Genomic DNA, 12,476 nt, shown 5'->3' on the forward strand with positions numbered 1-12,476 from the left:
TGGAAGTAATACAAGGAAGTCTTGCTCATAAAATTCATCAGAGTGATTTTTCTTTCTTTGCAGATCTTCTCAATAAAGCTTTAATATGAGAACTATTAAAATCAGTTTCTTCTGAGTGATAATCCAAATAAGAATTTTGATTTACATAGTAGTAGTTAAATGAGTCTTTGCACCACTTCTGCTTACATGTGACCAAGAAATCCATAGACCTCTCTTCTCTAGTACCATTCCTTGTCTAACCGAAACTAAGTAATAAATGATGGGACCAAAAGTTATTTGATCCTTTTCATGCTATCTCCTTAAACCTGCTTACGGCAAAGAAAAACTTACCTGAACACTTATGTTTAGAAATCTGTTCAGCAGTTCTTTACTACGGTGTATATGGTCTATGCCTAGGAGTTTTTTTGTGAGTATAAGCAGCACACCCCACCTAAGTCAGATCACCTAAAACTTAGCTGGGATCAGAACCTCTGAAGGAAGAGTCCAGAATATATATCTTTAAAAAGATCTTCAGATAATTCTGAGATGTACCTCTGGGTAAACAGTATGGCTCCAGGCTATATTTATAAAACAGATTATTCAGAAGGAGAGAAGAGCTTTGCACTTTTACTTGTGTTTCACCTATCTTATTCAAACACTTCTTAAAAAGATTTGTTTGTTTGTTTGAGAGCGCAAGTGGGAGGGGGAGGGCGAAGGAGAGAGAACCGCAAGCTGACTTGCTTACTAACTGCATCACCCAGGCTCCCCTAAAAACTATTTTTTTAGGTTTAAATTTTAGTAGTTAACATGCAGTACAGTATTGTTTCTGGGAAAATTGTTGAAGTCCTCATAACCCGTGTAGCATACCCGATTTTTTTTTTTTTTTTAAAGATTTTATTTATTGGACAGACAGAGATCACAAGTAGGCAGAGCGGTAGGCAGAGACAGAGAGAGGAGGAAGCAGGTTCCTTGCCGAGCGGAGAGCCCGATACGGGGCTCGATCCCAGCACCCTGGGATCATGACCTGAGCCGAAGGCAGAGGCTTTAACCCACTGAGCCACCCAGGTCCCCCCCCCCCGATTTTTTTTTTAAAGGTAAAAAAAAAACAAGGTAAATAGGTTAATATGGGTATGGAGTGCATTCCGTAAGATTTCATAAATTTATCTAGAGGGTGTTTGTAGAATTGGCTCTAAGACTTCTCTAGAGATGCTGTCTACAAGTTATAAACAAGCCGATTTTCCAGGAAAATACAGCTGGTTCCCGAGAATAAGACCTGGTAGAATGAATAATATTCTCAGTATTCTCAAGTTCCTTTAAAGCAGGGACTGAGTGATGTTCTTATTTGTATTTTCAGAATCTACATAATAAATGACATATAGTAGATGACCCTTGAATGTTTTCTGAATTGAATTCATTTCCTATGGAGATTCCAATAATGAGTTTCCTAGAAATAATCCTCATTGTATGGGAATACAAACATTTTTAAAAGTCTAGCCAAAATAATGATACGTTAGAGAAGCAGGCTAAAAATGTGTGGTACAGATGTAACTCTGTCCTAGGTAAATTTTAGGCTTAACTCTGGTTCTTAAGCTTCTGCCCCCCACATTCCCACAATTCTGTTTGTGGTGTTTCTCTCGTGATTCTATGTAGCCAGCCTACCATGGCTCTTTATAGGCTGCTTCTGGGGACTTGTTGATTTTAAATACATTTCTAGAAATGAATGTTCTGCATATCTTTGAAATAATTTTCTTTAAATATTCTTCTAAGTGTGAATGTAATAAGACTCATCAGTAAGGCAAGGTATTAAATATTTTGAAAGAGGAGATGTCGCTCCTTTTTTTTTTTTTCTTTTTTTTAATAGTAGATTTAAGATCATAGATTTAAGATCCCGAGTGTGGGGCTGGGTTAACTCGGTGAGGGCATTAAGGAAGGCATGTGAGGGGTGCCTGGGTGGTTAAGTGTCTGCCTTCAGCTCAGGTCATGGTCCCAGGGTCTTGGGATTGAGCCCTGCATTGGGCTCCCTGTTCAGTGGAGAGCCTGCTTCTCCCTCTCCCTCAGCTGCTCCCCCTGCTTGTGCTCTCTTTCTCTGTCAAATAAATAAATACATTATATATATACATATATATATATATGTATATATATAAAGGGCATTGATGTGATGAGCAACTGATGAATTATTGAACATCTGAAACTAATGATGTACTCTATCTCGGCTAATTGAATTTAAGTTTTTTTTTTTTTTTAAAGGAAAAAAACAGATCCTTATGCTGTAACAGAAAGCAAATTGGTTATCGAGGTAATCTCCTCTTAAAATGTTGAAGAGCATAACCAGGAAATACACATAGGTAGAACACTCCCAAGCCCTCCCAACCCCTTACTCAATGTGAAGGTGGACTAAAGAAGCAGGTTCAGAGTACCTGTAGCATGTTGGGTCTTCTTTAATGGCCAAATAGGTGAATGAAATACTTAATGTCATGAACATAGAGCACGGCTAGAAAATCTCTTATGTGGAGGATAACCATTTAAAAATCTCAGTGACGTACCCATAGGACAAATAGATGATGTGAAAGATACTTTAGATACAGGGATATTACATACCTCCATAGAGAATTGGTAATCACCAGCTGTATTCCACATGGAAACCTGAAGAATATATTAAGCTGAGGGACCAATTAGTGTACAAAAGGGTCAGTTAGAACACAGATAAAGAAAATAGTGTGGTCTCTATTAATTGAATTCCTACTCTTTATAGCAGGCCAGCAGTGATGAGGCTTCTGTAGGGTTACAGGATGAACAAAAAACCTTGTATGTATTTACAGACACACAAAGCCAAACTCTTTGTGCTCTTGTTTTTAACAAAGAAATGGAAATTCCCTACATGTACAATATGTAGAGTATGAGTTACATGAGCCCTCTGTACAGAAGAACAAACTCTAACCAGTAAAAATTATATTGACACAAAAAAGTTTGTTATGTTAAAAACAGTATATTCAGAATAATTTTTTTTCTTTATAAAATGTGGGTAAAGTCTGGAAATATATAATACTAAAAATATTAGTAGTGCTTTTCTCTGGATAGTGAAAGAACTTTTTATTTTCCTCATTTTGGTTATTTGTTCCAGTAAACGTATTTTTTACCCTTCTGGTTAGACAAAATGAAGGCAAAACCTCTTTTCTTTTTCATAAGGATCATGTATTATAATTTGACTCCCTTGTATTTCTTCCACATCTACTTTCCTGTGAATACTTTGTTTTATATAAACCATATTATCCCCCATGACTCTTGCTTGTGAGGAACTTTCCTATCTTTATAGCATCTCATAAAGCATCCGTCATTTAAAAAATATCCTCTGATGAGTATTCTTGAAATTTTGCCTGTTCTTTAAGACCTTCCTCATATCCCAGAGTCTTTATGAGTCCCCCTAATATTACCCCTGTGGCAGCTGTTATCTTATTTCCTTTTAATCCCAACTATTCTCACTACCACATTTATGTTGTACTTACATTTTGGTTTATTTACCAGTATAAAGGCTCATTAATAAGAAGAATTTTATAATCTTCTGTTTTTGGTGGCCTTTTGCATGTGCTAGTCCTTCTGCCTGGAATTTCCTTTCTCATCCCCAAGATAGTCCTCTCTACACATTCTTCAAGATTTAGCTCAGTTGGCATTTATTCTAGGAAACCTGTCCTAACACACAACAGCATCCCAAGTGTGTGTATTGGGCCCACAGTGCTTCTGTAGAACCTCGTGTGTGACTCTGTTGCTGCATTCAATACTTTGTATTGTAATGGAGTATATATTTATCTGATTTCATTGGGAGTTCTTGAAGTGAGTGAATTTTATGTCAGTTTTCTTCATTGCTAATATAAACAGCCCAGGCTCAATAAACATGCTGGATAAGGTTTGGGTTTTTGTTTCTGAACTCCCAGATGTTAAATCCTTGTAGGTTCACCTAGGCACTATATAGCACCACTCAAATTTAAGTTCCCTGGAATGTTACATACACAAAGAAAACTCTAGAAGAAATAGTTCTGTTGTATGACATTTAGCAAGATCATTCAACATTACCCATAAGGTTTTTAGGCTCAAATCCGTATGTGGAAGGGAATCTTAACCCTGGGGACCTAAGGTATATTTGACTGTGTTGATCAGATAAAATTACTTTTGTTCCTAAGGACTTATTTTGCATGGACTGTTGATGTTTCAGTGTGTTAGACCACTGCCAGACTAGATGGATATCTTGGCCCTCGTTGCATTAAGTTCACATCCTACAGTCAGCTAGAGGAATAGTCTAAAATTTTCTTCACCTTATCCATCATACAGGGCACTGAAAGAACATTGCAGTGTAAAGTCAAGAAATACAGAAATAAGGGCATGTGACTTCTTTAAACTTCCCTCTTATCATATACATTGTAAGCATTTTCCTTGTCATAGTGTATTTTACCTCCATTATCCTAGTTATGCATGCCAAAAACTTAGTCATCTTCACATCAGCCTCCAAACCTTTGTGTCCAAAATACATCTTCAGTATTACTAAATCTCCCTTACCTCTCTTGCTGCCTCTGTTGTCCAAAAGCACCACCATCTCTTGCTCTGGTACCACCTAGTACTTTCACTGACCTCTAGTTTTACTTTCCTCTCTAATCCATTCTTCACATTGTTGTTGTTGTTGTTGTTGTTGTTGTTTTAAACTTGCCACATTGCGGGGCACCTGGATGGCTCTAGTCAGCTGACCATCTGCCTTCTGCTCAGGTCACGATCTCAGAGTTCTGAGATCGAGCCCCGCATTAGGCTCCATGCCCAGCAGAGAGTCGGCTTCTCCCTCTCATTTTCACCCTCCTCCCTCCTAGTGCTCTCTCTCTTTCTGTCTCACATAAATGAACACAATCTTCACCCCCCCCCCCAGAAAAAACCTTGCCACATTGCTATTGTATTTAAAACATTTATTTACTTCCTTTTACCCTTAAAACTTTTTATTAGATTCAAAGGTCCTTTGATTTTTGCCCCTATATCTCTTGCTGTATCTCTCCTCTTACACGATATTCCAGCCACACTGGCCTTTTTTCAGATCGTCGTTCCATCAAGGAATGGGATGATCGACCTATCATCCTTCTGCTAAAAGGTCAATTTATCTCATATTCCATAATCTGAGTTGCCCCTCCCCCATTTTATTCCTAGCATGTATTATTATAATATTGTCACAGTTGATATGTGTGATTCTTTGGTTAATTACATTCTCCATACTTGACTCTAAACTTCATGGGGTGAGAGATTGGCTTTGTTCACACTGGGGAGTCCCATTGTCTAGCCTAGTGCCTGGCACATAGTTAAATACTTAAATAAAACTTATTGGTTGGATGTACTATCATGCATCTGTGTTGAAATTACAGTATTTCTTTTCGAATAATATTTTACTTTGAAAGTTTTGTTTTGTTTTGTTTTTAATCAGATATTGGAAAGGGTAGCATTAGCCCTGTTTTGTCAAGCCAGTTGGTTTGGAAGGGCTCACCTAACCAATCCCAGGAACACTGTAGAACATTTTAGTGTACTTTATTATTCTTTCTATCCATTACTTATTTATTCATTTGTCCCATTAAGTTATCATGTGCTTCTTGTATGCTAGTTGGTGAAGAAATAGCAACACAAGAAGGAGATAGCATCCCTACTCTTGAGATTCTTAGTCTAGCAGGGGACATGGGCTTGAAACAAATACAGTACTAGTTAAGTCATAATTGTGGTAAAGTGCTATTAAAAAGAAAAACTAAGTTACTTTAGAGCGGTGGTTCTCATTTCAGAGCGATTTTGCCCCCAGGGGACATTTGACAAACTGGAAGACATTTCCAGTTGTCACATCTGGAGGGGCAGTACCACTTGCATCCAGAGGGAAGATGCCGGGTGCACGGGACCACTACACACCAAGGAATCAGAATGATCTAAAATGTCAGTAGTGCCAAGAACCTGAGAAACTCCGTTCTAAAATTGGTGTAATTAGGAATACTCTCGTAAGGAATTGGTATTTAAACAAAAAGACATATAGAAGTTCTTAGATGGGAGACTGAGAGTGGGTTGAATATATAGGCAGAGGGAAGAAAACGTGGAAAGATCTAAAGGTTGAAAGGGAAAAACCTCTTTTTTTGTGTATTAGATAACCTGAAAAAGGAGAGCAGAGAGCGAAGGATACAAAGTTATGTTGGAGAGAGAGGCAGAGGCCCACTTATATAAAGCATTTGGGGTTGTGGATAAAACATCTAGTGGGACATTCAGAGTACATTGTTGCCTTGGTGTGTCTGAGCTCAGAGCCTAGATGATAGATGAAACTTTGAGAGTTCTTTGCAAGGATGGTATTTGAAGTTTTGAATTTATATTAGTATTGGTTTGCCAGGTTGTAATTGTTTTTCCTCTTACAACACTCAATTACCAGGGCAGGTTTGGAAAAGATAGGTCGGTCAGGTTCATTCAGGGTTAGGTTTCGTCAGGGAGGTGTGAAAAAGGATTTCGTGGCCAGAGAAATAGCTGCTGTGTACTCTGTGGAAACTCAGACCAGGATTGTTATACAAACTAAATGTTTTTTTGTTTTTTTTGTTTTGTTTTGTTTTGTTTTGTTTTTTGTTAAAATGCTGATGATACTCCAAAATGAGATTTTTGGTATTTATCATGACAGAAAAATTTGCTATGAATTTCTAACCAGAGACTATGAGAAAATGAGTATTTTCTTCAGTAATTGACTACTCTTGAACCTGATTTTGAGGGGGGGGGTTAAATTCTGGGGTTGGTGCTATATGTTAAGTGATAAATTAAATAAAAGTAAAATTAGTTACTCTCTAACTTTGAATTAGCATTAAATAACAGACTCATCTTAGCTCTCTGTGATTTGTATTAGACGTACAACTGATTCTTTTCTTATAAAGCACAAGCAGGAGAACCAGAATATCTAGAGCAGCCGTCAAGAAGTGATTTCTCAAAGCACTTGAAAGAAGAAACTATTCGAATAATTACCAAGGCATCACATGAGCATGAAGATAAAAGTCCTGAAACAGTTTTGCAGTCGGTAAGAACTTTTCTTTGAGCTTTGGGAGCATAGCCATCTTCATGACATTTCCAGCAGTGTCTCGGAGAGCAGCCTGCATGGGAGTCAGGGGAAACAGGGCTAAGGGCAGAAACTAACGTTAACATGATCAAGGACCGTGCTATTACCTAACCCTCAGGCTGTAGCTTCCTCAGCTTAAGTTTTTAATGCTGCCTTTTTTCCCCCACTGAAGGATATATTTATTTATTTTGAGAGAGAGTGCTGCAGTGCCCAAGCAGCACGGGGGGCAGAGGGAAAGAGAGAGAATCCTCAAGCAGACTCCCTGCTGGGCACAGAGCCCCATTTAGGGCTCAATCCCAGAGTCCTGGGATCATGACCTGAGCCAAAATCAAGAGCTGGCCGCTTAACTGACTGAGGTGCCCGAAAATGCTTCTTTTTTCAAAAAAATTTCTCTATTCCTCTTAGGGAATGATGAAAAATCATAATCATAGTCTAAATTGATCATTTGATTTGGAACTTAAGAGAAGTATAAAATTTAGCATTATTTCTCTTTTTTCCTCACCCCTTCCCTCTATCTTTAGTCTTACTACATTGGAGTAGTTGGGAATATAAGGTAATAATTTTCATTGTCCCATGGAATATGTTTAATAGTAAATACTAGAAGTTCTGGGTTCGAGTATTATTAGCAGGATTAACGTGATCTTGCAAAGTGGTTTATGTGTATTTCAGTAGTGTACAAACAGAATTGTCCTTATAACCTTCCTGTGTTGTAGCTCTTGAATTGTATGTTTTTATAGCAATAAATTGAGTACATTGGTATTGTACTGTGTTTTCAGTGCATATGACCTTCTGAGAGATGCTATTTCAAGAATTTCATATTACAAAAACATTCACTTGCTGTAGTCATTTTTTTATTAGTAAGCACAAGCAGCTATAATGCAGGTTACTTGATAGCTAATTTTAGTACTTGAAGATTACCTACCTAGAGAACTAAAGGGAACAGGACATACAGTTTTTCTGTTTCTTCTTTTCTTAAGATTTTATTTATTTATTTGAGAGAAAGATTGAGAGAACAAGTGGGAGGAGGGGCAGAAGGAGAAGCAGACTCCTTGCGGTCTGGGAGCCTGATATAGGACTTGATGCCAGGACCCTGGGATCATGACCTGCGCTAAAGGTGCTTAACTACTGAACCACCTGGGTGCCCAGGACATACATGCAGTTTTCCAGCACAGTTTTCTACTTCGTGAACTTAATCTCAACAATAACCTGTTAATTGCAATGAGGCCTTTAATGTGATAGGACCTTGATTAACCAAAATGTTCAATTAATGAGGTATTCTGTTATGTTTTGATGAGTGAAATAATCAGAATTACTTTTTTTTCTTAAGATTTTATTTATTTGACAGGCAGAGATCACAAGTAGGCAGAGGGGCAGGCAGAGAGAGGGGGAAGCAGGCTCCCTACTGAGCAGAGAGTCCAATGCGGGGCTTGATCCCAGGACCCTGGGATCATGACCCGAGCCGAAGGCAGAGACTTTAACCCACTGACCCACCCAGGTGCCCCAGAATTACTTTTTTATTTCACTTCCTATATGAAAAATTTTGATTATATCATTTTACTATAAAAATATTTTAATATAGTTTTTTTTTTATTATTCCAAATTTTGCAAATGTCCTGGAGATTATAAATGAGCTTGAGATGAACCCTTGCTAACTCTATTCTAAAGCATTCCTGGAAAATGCTTCTTGTAATATATCTGAGATGTCTAACTTCTTGGGGTGTGGTAGAAGAAGAAAACTTAGGGAGGTAGAAAGGGTAGAGAAGTAGATGCAACTACTGGTCTAAAAATGTAATTTGCTTGGCTCTTTGCTAATTAGGAATTTTATTTTTAAAGCCTATGTTATGGTTAATAAGCATCATCCTTTTAACTGTAACCAGAAAGCCAAAGGTATTATTTAGCTTAATATAGAAACATGATTTGTTTAGTTTGTCTAATCATGTATAACATAAATTTACAGAAACCAGCACTTAAATATATTTTATATATAATATTTATATGTATAATATACATATAATATACATAACTAATATATATATAATATATAATACAAATATCATAAGCCTATAATCTACTTCACCTTTACTTGAGAAAGAAGGATAACATTGAGAGAATATGATAGACAGCTAGCATAAATGTTTTTCCATTTGGTGCATCTTCTGGAGTAGCACCAACAATAGGCCCGAGTTGTTTGTATAAATGCTGTAACATGTCTAAGAATATGTTAATTGTGGCTGTCTGAAGCAGCCTGTTCTTGGTCTCATGATTAGTTGCTTCGGATCATAATAATGACATGCTGGTTTTCCTCACTTAAAAATATACCTTAGAAACTAAATTGTGTATATGAAAGGAGTGTTCAGACTTTGGGATTAGATAGTCCTGGGTTTTTGAATATGGGTTTTACTTCTCACTAGCTATGCAAACTTGAATAAGGTGCTTAATTTTTCTGAACACCAGTTTGCTTTTACATAAAATAGAGATCATTGTGGGATTAAATTATTTTTTTTGAAGGTACCTAGCATGCAGTATAGGTACTAAGCAGTTGTTAGTTTCTTTTTGTTACTTAAATACAAATCATTTTACAAATATACAATATATTAAGTTCCAACCTTAGCTTAAGAATTTCCCAGAAAGTGCAGTCACAGAAACCATAGAGAAATAGTCTCTAAACATATACACAGCTTACTGTTTAGAAGGATCTGTTTAATTTTAAATGAAATATTTTAAAATTTGAAAAATACAAAAAGCATACTTGAAGAAAGAATCACATGTACTCCCACTACTCAAAGCTCTAATCATATAATATATTAGTATTTTTTTTTTTCATTTTATTTTTATGTACAGGTTTGGGATTTCTTTATGTAGCTGAAATACTACTGCATATACGGTTTTGTTTATATATTGCCTTCTCTAATCATTTAACATGTGACATAACCATTTCCTCATGTTGAAAATTCTCTGAAAAACTTTAATGGTTGAGTGTTAATTCCATTGAGTGATTAAATTGTTATTTACCTCCCTCACTGTGTATTTGTTTCTACCTTTACATTATTATAAATAGGCCATTAGAAATGAAATATTCTCCATATTCCAGTTCATTTCTTTAGAATAGATTCCCCATAGTTGAATTACTGGGTTGAAAGGTAGGGGGCCGTTACTACAACATGGTTGTAGTTATATAGCTTTCTAGTCACCCTTTCATGAAAAACTACTTTTTAAAGCAATCCACTTAATGGATTTCAGGCCATTAATAAGAATATTTGTATTTTAATTCTTTTGGGAATGTTTATTAACTGAAACACTTACTAACTCCTTTCAAGTTTAGCTTTTGTTGAGGTGTTTATGTAAAAGGGCCTGACAATATTAGAAAAAGATAAATACACCTGTACTTTCCTTTATTGAGCCCTCAAATTCCCTATATGGAAAAAAAAAATTTTTTTTTTTAATTTATTTATTTGTCAGAGAGAGAGGAGCAAGAGTGAGCACAGGCAGACAGAGTGGCAGGCAGAGGCAGAGGGAGAAGCAGGCTCCCTGCCAAGCAAGGAGCCCAATGCGGGACTCGATCCCAGGATACCGGGATCATGACCCGAGCTGAAGGCAGCTGCTTAACCAACTGAGCCACCCAGGCGTCCCTCCTATATGGAAAATTTTTGTGGTACCTTAGGATATCTAATTAGACTTGAATAATACAACAGGATTATTGTATTCACCAAAGTTTCTTTGGTTTCTCAGTTTGCATGTATATAACTTACCAGTATTATGCTGTAGAAACTCTTCTGTGGTAACTGAAAATGTTTATTAAACATTATTTTTTCCTAAGTGCAACTTTTTTTTCCAAAACCCATGTATTGTTTTATAAGGATCAATATACTAATACTGATCAGTTTCACAGTTGCTACTTGACTTAAATTTATATTCTCTCTTAAGATAATATTGCTTTAGATTGATTTGATTATGAGAAGTGATTGACCACAAAGTCTAGACAGATCTCCTAATTTACCTGATCAAATTTCACTGTTGTGATTAGAGAGCCAGCATAATTATTCTTCTTTCGTAAGCATATCTCTCTAGGTATGTATGCTAGTCATATTGAGTTATTCTATTCAAATAAAAACACTTTAAAGTGGTATAATATTACTATAATACTGGTAATACTTGTCATTATAGAACAACTATTATATATGAAGAATAGGATTAGCTTATCTCTCATGACCACAACAACCTTGCAGGTTGTTATTTCCTCTTGAAAAGTTGAGGGCTCAAAATAAGGAAACCTTTTCTAAATATGTTATGCTTAGAATAGCATTTCTTTTAGAAGGGGCAGTGTCAGTCTTGGCCATTAGTTTTGCTTTATTGTTTAAACTCTTTTTGCATATAAACTTCTGGAAAGGTCATAAAATGTTTTCATCTCTAGAATTTACTTACATTTCAAATGAAATAAAGCCCCTTTAATTGCTTTTATTAAAATTTTGTTTATGTCAAAACTAAAGTTCATCTTTTGCTTCAGAAAACGAAATGTGCAAACTGAAATTACTTAAGCAAGTTGCTTTCAAGCACCTTAAGTACTTGGGAAATTTGTTTATAGATATATAGTGAATATTCTAATTATAAATTTATTTAGTAACATAAGATCTTTTTGAAATCTGGACAGTATTTTTGGATGAACCATATTAGTATCTTTGAGTGGACTTTTCTGGATTTTATACTATCTTCTACTCTATTAGTGTGGAATTTGTTACCAAAGAAAAGGATGAAAAGAAAAAAATCTGATTGAATTGTTAAAAAGAGATGTCACTTCCCAGCATCTTTTTCAGAAGCAAGAATTCATCAGACACACATATAAATACATCGTACAGTGCATCATACAAGACTCTTATAGGCTATACAGAGTGAGCTAAACACAATAGACTGTGGATATAAGTGGGATATAGTATTAATTCTTAGGAAGGATAGAAAAGTAAAACCATAAAAAGAAAACCTACAAACTCATGGGTTCAGAGGAGGTCATGTCTTTTTTTTTTTTTTTTTAAAGATTTTATTTATCTATTTGACAGAGAGAGATCACAAGTAGACAGAGAGGCAGGCAGAGAGAGGGAGGGAAGCAGGCTCCCTGCTGAGCAGAGAGCCCGATGTGGGACTCGATCCCAGGACCCTGAGATCATGACCTGAGCCGAAGGCAGCGGATTAAACCACTGAGCCACCCAGGCGCCCCGGTCATGTCTTATTTTGATGGAGTTGTCAAGAAAGGATTTATAGAATTACTAGAATTAAAAAAAAATAAAAACCTTAGCTGTAATTTACAGACAGCAGTAGGAAATATAACTACCAGTATTTATTATTTTTAAGGATTTGGTATCCAAAATGCTTTGTAGAAAAAAAAAATTTTAGTGGTTGAGTTGTAAAAGGAAAGTTA

At 36.2% G+C, this 12,476-nt stretch overlaps 1 protein-coding gene across 2 annotated transcripts in view; it reads left to right on the top strand.

Annotated features, from left to right (window-relative positions):
- Positions 1–12,476, top strand: part of LOC111148491 (ubiquitin specific peptidase 25) — a 134,071-nt gene that overhangs the window by 95,686 nt on the left and 25,909 nt on the right. For both annotated transcript variants that reach the window (XM_022505076.1, XM_022505086.1), the window contains exon 18: positions 6,888–7,027. In XM_022505076.1, coding sequence (XP_022360784.1) covers positions 6,888–7,027 — 140 coding nt within the window. The remainder of the gene's footprint in view (positions 1–6,887; positions 7,028–12,476) is intronic.

Source organism: Enhydra lutris, unplaced genomic scaffold (assembly GCF_002288905.1).
Source record: "Enhydra lutris kenyoni isolate GAN:26980312 unplaced genomic scaffold, ASM228890v2 scaffoldscaffold2, whole genome shotgun sequence".
Classification (NCBI taxonomy): Eukaryota; Metazoa; Chordata; class Mammalia; order Carnivora; family Mustelidae; genus Enhydra; species Enhydra lutris.